This window comes from Semicossyphus pulcher, unplaced genomic scaffold, assembly GCF_022749685.1.
Source record: "Semicossyphus pulcher isolate SPU_LCO1_2020_fin unplaced genomic scaffold, fSemPul1.0.p SCAF_24, whole genome shotgun sequence".
NCBI lineage: Eukaryota > Metazoa > Chordata > Actinopteri > Labriformes > Labridae > Semicossyphus > Semicossyphus pulcher.
The window spans coordinates 8,599,330-8,611,490 of NW_027211698.1; the positions used below are offsets into that span (position 1 = coordinate 8,599,330).

Here is a 12,161-nt window from a genome sequence, read left to right on the forward strand (position 1 = left end):
CCATCTTGGCTTTGTAAGTAACACTTTGCTGTGGCTGTCTAGGAAAGCAATTAAAAAAGGCACAAGCACGACAACAAATGGAGCTAAGAGAGCTTTTATCTGGCTAGCACTAGCTTGTTTCTAGGTGGATAGTGTGTTAGCAGTTAGCTACGCAGCTACGCTTCTTTACCAACTATCCCCGTTAATAATGCCTTATTTTTTTGCCCCAAATACAGCTCAGCCAAATTCCGCCATCTTGGTTTTGATTGGCTAGTAAGTAACACTTTGCTGTGACTGTCTAGGAAAGCCATAAGGTTAAGTAAAGGAATTTGAACCTGTACAGCGCTGTTGACATCATTGTTATATTTCAACCCAAACTATGATAATTTCCAAATCCTAAACACGTAGTTTTTGTACGTAAGTCTTGTGTAAAATATGAGGTTAAGGTTGGTCGCAAGTTGGTTAGAATTAGGAACCAACACGACTCTGTTGGGTTTAGGAAAAGTTTGTCATTTGGGTTAAAACAAGTACCCATGGACTTACCCCATATCTCCTGTATTCCTGGGTTTTCTCAATAAAAAAGTATTTTAAGAGCCAGCCAATCACAGCACAAGAGGCGGGATTAGCTCAAGCTCTTTTAGGAAAACAATGAGATTTGTGTAGGCATGTTTGTGGTGTGAGTGGGCCTTAACGCAGACGCCATGTGACAAGAGCATTGCTCTGCTCATCCCACCAGTTTTAGCTTTCTGCTACGTCCGGCATGTTAGTGTAACCAATAACCCGTCATGAGGAGAAATAGACTGCCTGAGCGTCTGAAAATAAACAGGGGTTTTTAACATCCTATAAATATGGGTCAGAAATCCAACACCTGAGGCTGCGGCGTAACCTAATACCCGCTCGATGACAGAGACGCAAGGATAATGCCCTCATTCATCACCCGAGATAAATGTTGAAGTCATAGTCTGAAGCTGTCACAGAGGGGGTTATGAGGCCTGAGAGCGGTGACAACAGTGCTTTGGATATCTCTGGCATGCCGTATGCAAAGCTGCCATAACACGAGGGTGAGGTAACCAAAAAAATAAACCCGGCCTTTTTATAAACCGGCTCCGTCTGCAGCGTCATGTTCCCCCAGTGACAGGGAGATTGAGTGAGCGTTAGCGAGGGAGTAAAAGGAAACAAAGTAAAGGAAAATTCTTAGAACTTCTAATGAGATGATGTTTTCTAAGATTTAAAAGTCGTTCACCATCTCCCTATGCTGCCACTAATTAAAAGTGGCACCACCGGGCGTTTAATTAGCATTAATAATAGCGTTCAAACGCTGTCTCATTGCTTAGAATGCCCAAACATAATGAGGGCCAAGTTTCTGTTTACAGCCTGGTATAGATATCCAGAAACTTTCCCCCTACACTTATAACCTGTATCTGCTTTTGATGGAGAGAGTATTGGACTGCTTAGAGTCTTATTTACCTTCACACTGACTCTATTTTTCTTCCTCTGAGAGCATTAACCTCTTATCTGTTCGATGCCACAGAGGCAGCAGAAGTGGCACCGGGAGGGGGGTAATGGAACTCTGAGAGGCCGGGAGAAGTGAACAGGGAAGGCCGGTATGGACGACTCAGCAGCTATATCGAGCAGAGCCGAAGGGGCATTGACCTGCGTGTCACCAGCTTCTTTCGCTGCCTGCGCTAAAGCCACGAGAGGTGAGGAGGCGCGCCGCAAGCTAGCTAGAAGTGAGGAGGTGGAAGGGCGGGCGCGGGGTGTTAGGGCAAGAGACGACAGAGGGGAATTTGTTCTTGAAAGAGAGGGAAAAAGAACAAGAGTAATTTCAGAAGTTGAAGGGCGCGGGAGAAAGCAGCATGGCGCCGTAGCTCAAAGCTAAATCCAAGCCCATAGATCTGTGTCAAGCCGGGGCTGTCCGCTAATCACAGAGGTGTCACCCCCCTCTCTGCCCTCTCCTCACAACAGAAGCCTTAAGCAACCCAATTTTCTCTTCATTACTTACTGACCAAAGCTTTCGACGGGCGAGGTTTGACAGGAGAGCCAAATCGAGTAACGCTAATTGAAATGTCAGCCGCGGAGGGCGATTTCTTCCTTTACCGACCAAAGCAAAACAGGCACAATAATTGAGCTGTCAAATCTATCAACATAACTTCTTTACATGGAGACGGGATTGCCCTCGGGGGCTTCCTGATGCTAGGCTAAGCACTTTGTCTCTGATTTGCTATGCTTTCAGAATATTCCGGATCAGATCGCTGCTGGCTATGTCTGGTGGAAGGAAGCAGGAAGGGCCCATGCATGTTTTATGACGATGCACAAATCCGGGTGGAATCACTGAAATAAACTGTAATATCTCAAGTCTTTATGAATCTCCGGCACCTGATGTTTCGCAATATAGCTTCACTTTATCTTCATTCCAATTTTATATGGAAGACGCCTCGCGTGGGCACATCAAACCGATTCATTATCAGGTAAAATGTCATCTACTATTTCCAATCTGTCTCCTTCCACTTGTGCTTCAGAGGAAAATCACTTCAACAGAGCCGTGCTGACACAAGAGTCAGCCTTGAAATGCTGACAATCTTTATGCATCCCTTACCTTCTTCAACTGTGTTGGCTGCTCTGAACGACAATAGAATCCAACAAAGCAGAAAAAGGGGCCTTGGCTCTCCACGGAATTAAAAAGGGCTTGGTCGCTCAGCTTTCACCCGATGCAGAGAGCGAAATCCTGGGCAGTCGGACAGTGAGGCTTGGAGAACCAGCTCCAGCAGTGTGCTTCCTCGGCTCAGTGAGGCCCAGGCATCCAGTGACAGCTGATTTTATTTTAGAAGTCCCCCTCCGTAAAAAATAGGAGTGACTAGGGGGGAGAGTGCAGGGGGGAGTAAGTGGATGTGGGTTGGCTTTTTTCAGTATCGAGTATCGAGGTACCCAACATGCCCTTAACCTTATGTCACAGCAGTCTTATGGACACAGACGTCTTACACTGTGGGATGGGAAACAGACACTCGGGACATTTGGCATTTGAAATCAGTGCTTGTTAACGTGGTCATATCATGGCATTTCATGATTCAGCAAGCAGAGTGGAGATGGATTTCATACCAAGTGCTTCATAGATAACATACACATCTACAACTGCAAACAAACAGTAGGAAAGACTTGAACAAAAATTTCTTGAATGAATAGTTCTATATTTTGGGTAATCTGCCAAGAGTGAGATGAGAAGATTGATACCACACTCTTGTATGTATGCTAAGTAAAGAAAAAGAACCTGGACACTATTAGCCTAGCTTAGCATAAAGACCAATTGTCCAATGTTCAATTCGTTGTCACCGACCTGTACTGCCATCCTGGTTGCTGTTCCCCAAAAAATAGGCCCAGCAACTAATTTCAAAAGCAGTGATAGACCCAGGTTGGCTGTTTTTAATGCTAAGCTAAGCTAAGCTAATCTGCTGCTGTTCCTATCTCTATGTTTAGCATACAGACATGAGATTGGCATCGATCAACTCGTCTAACGCTAGGGGGAGAGTACAGGGGGGAGTTAGTGGATGTGGGTTGGCTTTTTTCAGTATCATGTACCCAACGTGCCCTTTTGTCACAGCAGTCTTATGGACACAGATGTCTCACACTGTGAGATGGGAAACAGACACTCATGTCAACAGACATTTGGCATTTGAAATCAGTACTTAGTCAATATCATGGCATGTCATGATTCAGCAGGACGAGTGGAGATGGATTTCATACCAATTGCTCCATAGGTAACGTACACATCTACAACTGCGAACAAACAGTAGGAAAGACTTTATAGGACTTGTAGCATTTATGACACGCTAACAACAAAACAAACAAGATATTCAGCAAAAAAATTCTTTAATGAATTTTTTCATACCTAACCCTACATTTTGGGTAATCTGCCAAGAGTGAGATGAGAAAATTGATACTACACTCATGTATGTACGCTAAGTAAATAAATACAGCCTGAAGGCTATTAGCCTAGCTTAAAGCAGAGCTAGCTTTGTCCAATGTTTCGTGCGCTGTAACTGGCCTATGCAGGAAGTCCTCGCTGCTGTTCCCAAAGAAGAAGAAGTTCCAGAAACTAATTTCAAAACCAGCGATTGACCCAGGCTGACCCAGTCTTAATGCTAAGCTAAGCTAATCTGCTGCTGTTCCTAGCTCTGTGTTTAGCACACAGACATGAGATTGGTATCGATCTACTCGTCTAACACTCGGCAAGAAAATTAATAGGCATGTTTCCCAAAATGTCAAACCATTAGTCTAAAATAGATGGCTGGGATTGAAATTGACTCGCAGAGGTCATACTAATATACCCTTTCTATACATAATGCTGCCTGATTATTGATTCATGTGGTAGCATCACAGCTACTTCTAGATCAATGCTTCCATGTAAATGTCTAGCATACGTGTCTGCAAGTTTAATATTTTCTGTGAAAGCTGCTACACTAACTGCAAAATAGTAAATGATTTAAAACGTTTTCCCAACTAAAGCTGAGTGTACCTTTTTAGGTAAAACCTCTGCTCCCTTTAAAAACCCATCTCGTACACTTAATACCTTCCTTCAAGATGCCTTTGAACCTATAAGGCAGCTCCTCAGATGGACAGTGAGGCACTTCAACCAACGCTAAGTGAGAAAAAAATCAGACTTGTGCCTGCTGTGCGGAGGCCCAAGAGAATTGAGCTAGAACCCTTTAACGATCGAGACACACTCCAGCAGGTAATCATTGGATGATAGGAAACCATACTGTTATTCTTTCTTTCTTGTTGCTTCCTTTTTGACCTTCTTTCTGTCTCCTTTTCTTTCTTTTCTTGCGGACATATGTTGCCCTGAAGCAATGGCAAAGGTCCTCTTTGAAACCAGTGACCTTATGTTTTTGTCTGATCAGCCTGGGGCCTTTCATTCACTCTTTTTCAACCTACATCCTTTTCAACAATACAAGAGAGAATTTAGCTTGTACAACCCTGCAGGAAATCATTGATTCACATTCTCTCTCCATATGATTTGCTGTGATCATAACTGTTTGGACCTCACATATGAAACACAAGGTGTTCTCAGGGAGCCCACCCCATGAGGTGCCGTTGGCAGCACATCGACTGGAGCAAAAGCGTGGTTATCAGGCTTGTGGAGGAGCTGCACTCTGCTGATAATCCCGCTGAAATTGCACATGGATTTCCTGTTCCTAAAGTAGAAAATAAACATACCCCGGTAGAATACCTAATGAAGGGGCCTGAGAATATCCCCCAACTGCAGTCCAAAATGGGTCCATCGTCAAAAACTTAAATAACTCTCAGAGAATAAAGTTCTGAATGTGATTTAAAGTCTTATTTGTTCAATTAAATTGCCAATAAAGAGAGTTGAAGTTTCATTTCACATGAAAACGAGTCTGGGTTGGATAAAGCTGGACTAATCTATGCTCATGACTCAAGGAGAGTTTCAACTGTTATTTTTAATACCTTTTCTTAGGCCAAAATAGAAGCATGACAACAATTCATTTTCAATATGATAAACTCAATCTTCTCTTTGATGTAATTTTGGGTCTTTAGATCTTCATATCTTAATGTCTTTATTTTAACAGCTTCTTTTCCCCTTTTACAAAAGTAAACCTACTTCTCAAACTGGTCCAAATAAAAGACAATCTTGTTTTCTCTGTTATATTTAAAAATGTGGTTTGTATTTAAACAAGAAATACACATATACATATTTACAAAAGCAGATATTCTCTTGAAATGTAGCTCGTACCAGTCCCCAAGTTACATTAAGTTAAGAATGTTGCTTTATGGGTATATGTAGCCCACTGATGCTAAGCTAGCAATTTTTTTCTTCAGATATTCTCTTGAAATGTAGCTCGTACCAGTCCCCAAGTTACATTAAGTTAAGACTGTTGCTTTATGGGTATATGTAGCCCACTGATGCTAAGCTAGCAATTTTTTTCTTCAGATATTCTCTTGAAATGTAGCTCATACCAGTCCCCAAGTTACATTAAGTTAAGAATGTTGCTTTATGGGTATATGTAGCCCACTGATGCTAAGCTAGCAATTTTTTTCTTCAGATATTCTCTTGAAATGGAGCTCGTACCAGTTCCCAAGTAATGTTAAGTTAAGAATGTTGCTTTATGGGTATATGTTGCCCACTGATGCTAAGCTAGCAATTTTTTTCTTCAGATATTCTCTTGAAATGGAGCTCGTACCAGTCCCCAAGTTACATTAAGTTAAGAATGTTGCTTTATGGGTATATGTAGCCCACTGATGCTAAGCTAGCAATTTTTTTCTTCAGATATTCTCTTGAAATGGAGCTCATACCAGTCCCCAAGTTACATTAAGTTAAGAATGTTGCTTTATGGGTATATGTAGCCCCTGATGCTAAGCTAGCAATTTTTTTCTTCAGATAATCTCTTGAAATGGAGCTTGTACTAGTCCCCAAGTTACCCTAATTGAAGAATGTTTCTTTATGGGTATATGTAGCCCAATGATGCTAAGCTAGCAAGTTTTCTTATGTCTATTTATAGTGTGTTTTTTTAGAGTAAGTCAAGGTCTTAAATTTGTGTTGGTAACACAAAAGAACAGACACAAAAACAGGATAATGTATACACTACATCCAATATTAGTCGATGGGAAGCCAAAGATATTAATAATGTAATAATGATAAAATGCATATGTTCAGAAATGTTACGTTTAAATGGCAAGCAATTGATTTCATAACCATTTTAAACCCGGCTCCATACATACTCACACTACAGAATATGATGTATAGTAATGGTATTGATTCACCCGTAGCAGCCACACAGCAGCCTCACATCAATGCTAAATATGGTCAAACATCCATTTTCAATTTCCAAACATCAATCATGTCTTAAGAGCTCATTTGTGTCCCATAACAGCCAGTAAAGGGATCACATCTTTGACTGACAGGAAGACAAATCTTTGTTTTTTCCTCAGGATAATATTATAAAGACATCAGCACTTGGCAAATGCAAATCTGGGAGGAGATTAATTAAAACAAAAGCAGTCTTTTGGCAAATCCAGTTCCAACTGGCAGCATTCGCACTCTTTGAAAAATTCTCATGGGCTGAGAGTGTCTGGCAAGTTTAATCAGCCCCAGACTGATAGAAATATACACACAGTGTTAAATAATATAATAAAAACATGCCCACTATTGTTTGTGCCACAAAGCCAGATACGGTTGCATGGTGGTGATTCTGGTGTAATACGAGAGCAAAGAAGTAAACAAGGATGCCTGTTTGAAAGAGCAGCCGCATGGAGATTTAGAGGTGAGCTTTGCATCTGTTTAAAGTGCAGTCGCTCCGTCACCGTGCTTTATTTAAACGCCGTGGCTTTGCAGGGAACAGCTCGTGTAGCCCCCTCTGTCAGTCACTTGACCTGGCAGACAATGCAGCGTTTGCGTGACAGCTTGTCAGCAAAGACAAAAGCCATCGTTCACTCAGGACAGCAGGAACGTAGGATTGTCAAGAAGCTCCAGTTTTAGACCCGGCACGGAGATTTAGAGACATGTAGGGCGACACTCTGATCTCAGGTAGAGATGGAGAGGCTCTCCGGCTGTGTGTAGGAGTGAGGTGACTGTGTGCATGCACACAGTCATGAGTGTGTGTGTGTGTGTGTGTACGTGAATGTGTTTAACACCTTGATCCCACCTTGAGGTCTGTCAACACTTCCATCACTTTAGGCCGTCACTCTTTGCACTCACCACCTCTGTTTTTGTTTGTTTATTTTTTCAAATTTCCATTGGTATGACGTGCAAAGAATTTTGTGTTGCCGAAGCATTGAATAAAAATAGAGGGTAAAGAAAATCACATGAGAGATCTCATGACTATTAGTACAAGAAAAGTGGTGCAAAACAGGTGGCTAGATGTTTTACTGCCTTCAATCATACTGATTAGGATTATTCCCACTGTTTCCAACCTGCCCTTAACCAAACATCAAAAACAAAACTTGCTGGTGAACGTAGTGTGAAATTACGTAGCTAAAGAGCCAGATATTTTTTCCCTGAGTTGGTAAGGACCAAAAACAGATCTAAAAAAAGGTACATTTTTACTTGAATTGTTCACAAAGGCTACCAAATAAATGCTAATGTTGCTCTGATTCCTTAGGTGGCATAAACTGGCAGCTGTTTGTGAACAAGTTTGCCATAACCTAAATGTTAGAGTATGCCAACTTGTTTTTAAGGCTTTGATAGATGACAATGGTCTGTATTAGGAAGGTCTGGACATTGTTTTCAAAGCCAGAGCCAGAGCCATGCAATATTAGCAAAACATTCAAGGTCAATCTTAATGATATTGCTCTGTCTTTCTTTAGTTCTGACATCCTGCTGTAAAAATTTGGGGTTAGAATGAAATGTGTTGACAATTATTGTGATATTTTGGCACTGACAGTGGGTGGCTGTAGCTCAGTGGAAGAGACGGTCATCTCCCGGTCGGAAGGTTGGCGGTTCAATCAGTCTACACGTCGAAGAGTCCTTGGGCAAGACAATGAACGCCAAAATACTCCTGAAGGCATTGCCATTGTCCAACCTATCTGACCTATCTAGACCTAGTCAAAAAGGTCCTTTTCTGTAATGCTTAGAGGCGCCTCCCCTTTCTTGTGGTGTCCCACAAGGGTCTATTTTGGGTCCCCTCTTATTCACTGTTTAACTGCTAATCCTGCGTCAAATACGGCATCTTCACAGCTTAGATTTTCACTGTTATGCAGATGACACTCAACTCTATCTTTTGACACCCAGGTGACCAAAGTTATGTAGTCCTGCTTTGCTCAACTCAGGCCATGTCTACACGTACACGGGTATTATTGAAAATTTTGCCTCATTTTAGAAAAACCCCCCCGTCCAAACGAAAATGCAAAAACACAACAGAAACGCTGTCATGAGAATGCCACACCAACAGGTGGCAATATAACTTGGTCATACAAAGAAGAAGAAGAATCGCTGCCAATCAAATGTCTGAAAAAATCTATCCCGACACCTCTGTCCCTCAATGTAGTAGACGAGTAACTGTACATATATGTGTAAACATGTAAAAAGTCCTGTTAAAAATCACTGTTTATGTCACGTCTGGTCATTTAGCAAGGAATGTTGTGTTTCTTGTGACGCCTCACAAAGGAGATAACAACACACAGCCTGACGTCACGAGCCAAAAACTTTGTTTACCCCGTATACACGTCTCCGCGGAAACGGAGTTTCCATTTTCAGTGACCTAAAATGGCGTTTGTGTGTGAACGAAAGGCTAAAACGCAGAGAAAAAGCTACGTTTTGAAAAATACCTGTGTACGTGTGGACAGACAACTATCTAAAATCCGATCTTTCCTTGCCCCTGGCGACTTACAAAAGCTCATTCATGCATTTATTTCCACCATACTCGACTACTGTAATGCACTTTATTCCAGCTCAAAAGCTAAACTACATGGTAAGCATTATGCCTGCTAAAAACTAGCATGTTAGCATTGTAACTATGAGATTGTTAGCTAGTGACCTAGCTAATCTGCTAGCACGACTCTTGCCTCTTAATCTTGTTGGACGTAAACATGATCAACGTATTGCGAAACTTCAGAGGCCAGTGTGTTAGAACTTTCTCCCTGTAGTTTAACATTTAAAAAAAGGGACTGTACCTTGCACTGTAAGCTCCATCTGTGTGTACAACGCTATCAGGATCAGTGGAAAACAAACTGTGGGTAGCCAACACAGCGTTGCTATCACAGTAATGGAAGCACGGTATCTAGCAAGCCTGCCGCTTCCTATTAAAAAAGCTGCCAGGGAGGCGGCCTTATCTGGCAATGAACAATCTAGTTTTCAAAACCTGCTTTCTGCCAAATGTTTATCTTATAGAACAAATGGAACACCGCATTGCATTAACCAAACCCGCAGCCTCGCTTGTTTGTTTGACAAACTAGTGTAACGATGATGCAATCAGAGAGCTAGGCCTCCTGTCAAGTGTTCATCGGGTGTTGCATCACAGCTTAAAAAGTAACTTTTTAACTCTCTGAACAATTGATGAATAAGAAAATACTCACAAAGAGAAGTGTCTGTTGGTGAGGCCATTGTCTGATCTGTTGATGGGTGAGTCTGTGTGAGGCTACTGGACGTCAATCTTTTGGACGGGGAGGTGTGGACGGCTGTCACTTCCTGGTTGAGAGAAAGAGAGAGCGCTATCAGAGAAAACACCTGTGCTTCTCTAGCAGGGAGATACACGAGGTGAGGCTACCGGTCATCAAAACCAGCTGCCTGTGGCCACAGACATACACACACATGTACACACACCCTCACACACACAGAAAAACAGAGGATACACATGCTGCCACACATACCTTAAGGGTGAAAAATGATACAGTCAAGCGTCTGGTGACATTCAAGCTCGAGATTCCAGTGAAACGTGGTTGCTGTCGCCTGGTCTGCACACACAACGCATGCACACACCAAACCCACACACACACACACATCTGTGAGTGTAAAGAGGGGCGACCTTGAACACAATGTTAACAGTAGGCATTGACTGGAAAGTAAGTGCAAACAGCACTTGGTTGAATTTTAATGGAGCCACTCTAGCTGTAACTAAAGATGTTTTCACAGGCTGCTATTGATAAAAGGTACAACATTAGTAAATGGCGTGTCCTTGGTGCATACAGGCTTGTTTTTCCCCTTGAAGCATTTTGTCAAAACTTAGAAGTCAGCCAGTGCAACACGCCTATTCAGTTGCAAATCATCCCTGCGGGGGGACAAACACACCTGTGTGTTTGTGTGTGTGTGTGTGTGTGTGTGTGTGTTTTCATTTGCAAATCAAATGTATTCCCAATAGCGTTTTTTTTTTCCGGCAGCGTCTTGCCGGGCGTCAACATGGAGTGACAACAAACACGCAACAGCTCTGCACACAGGCATTACCATGTGGCACACGCACGTACACACAAACAAACATGTATCCGTCTAGGTTGGTTTCCCTCTCCCTGCTGAAGGTGTCATCCGTAATTTCAGAAAAGCACCGAAGAACAAAACGCTGTCCCCAAAAATCCCATTTAGCAAACCCCGGAAAGACATGCTTGCTAATTTGCATACTTTCCTACAGTATCACGCGCACACACACGCACACACACGCACACACAAAACGGGGATACAAACATAATCTCTCCTTTTCTATCACTGTCATTCTATCTCTCTCTTGCTGAAGCAGCACTCACATCGAATGAGGCTCAAATCAGTGAGCTGCAAAGAGCAAATGCACGGCCCAAAACGGCTGCTAACCACAGCTCCCAAGTGCTCTAGTGTTTCACTGCTGATATTAAACAGAGTATTTTGTCTACAAGGGGGTTTTACTTCGCTCAAGGGATGATTAAGTGCACGAGCGGTAAGGATGTTTCAGTGTGTGAAAAATGTGTGTGTGCATGAGTTTGCGGTGGTTCATTACAGCTGGCTAGAGATGTGAAAGTCACTGAATGGGAGCCATTAAAGGGATTCAAACATTTATCTCTCTTTGGTTGTCTGATGGGCCTGTTTACACTTCACTTAAAGCCAATGTCGGTAGTAAATTATGCATCTAGTACATGTGGCGTGTGGGTGTTAATGCATTTGGAGAGATTTTCTCTGTACATTAATAGATCTCTTTCAGTTGCATCACAGCAGATGGAGGGACGACTGAAGAATTGGCTGCATTCATAAACACTATAAACACGAATGTTGCAAACAGGTTCAGCTTTCGTCAGTTCACGATTATTTTGAAATTAATAGCCGGAAATAAAAGAATGGTTGTGTCAACTAAAGAACCATCACCCTCCAAACTGTAATTATCAATTAATCTGACAATGATTTCCTTATTAATAGTTTAATTTTCTGGTCTATAGAACACTTGACATTCCAGCACAATATGTCAAAGGCCAGAATCAAAACTTATTAAATTCACAATGGTATAAATTAGAGTTAAGCAGTAAATGATGACATGTGTAAAGCTGAAATAAGTGAGTATTAATATCACAATTTACATTATTTATCTAAAATGCAATATTGATGTGAGATCAATCGGTAGAGCGGTGTGTCATCTGCATAACAAGATAACCAGATACCATGCTGAAGTGTAATATACTACAAAAAAGTCAGTCTTTTACTATAATTTTCTTATAACTAATAAAGTTATTATTATGCTTTAAATTAAATGCTTATTGGGTATTTAAAAAGCTTAAAA

At 41.8% G+C, this 12,161-nt stretch overlaps 1 protein-coding gene across 1 annotated transcript in view; it reads right to left on the bottom strand.

The window, feature by feature from the left end:
- xirp2a (xin actin binding repeat containing 2a) overlaps positions 1-12,161 on the bottom strand; it is a 61,170-nt gene that overhangs the window by 24,941 nt on the left and 24,068 nt on the right. Inside the window, exon 2 of the mRNA XM_069675007.1 lies at positions 10,006-10,117. Coding sequence (XP_069531108.1) covers positions 10,006-10,117 — 112 coding nt within the window. The remainder of the gene's footprint in view (positions 1-10,005; positions 10,118-12,161) is intronic.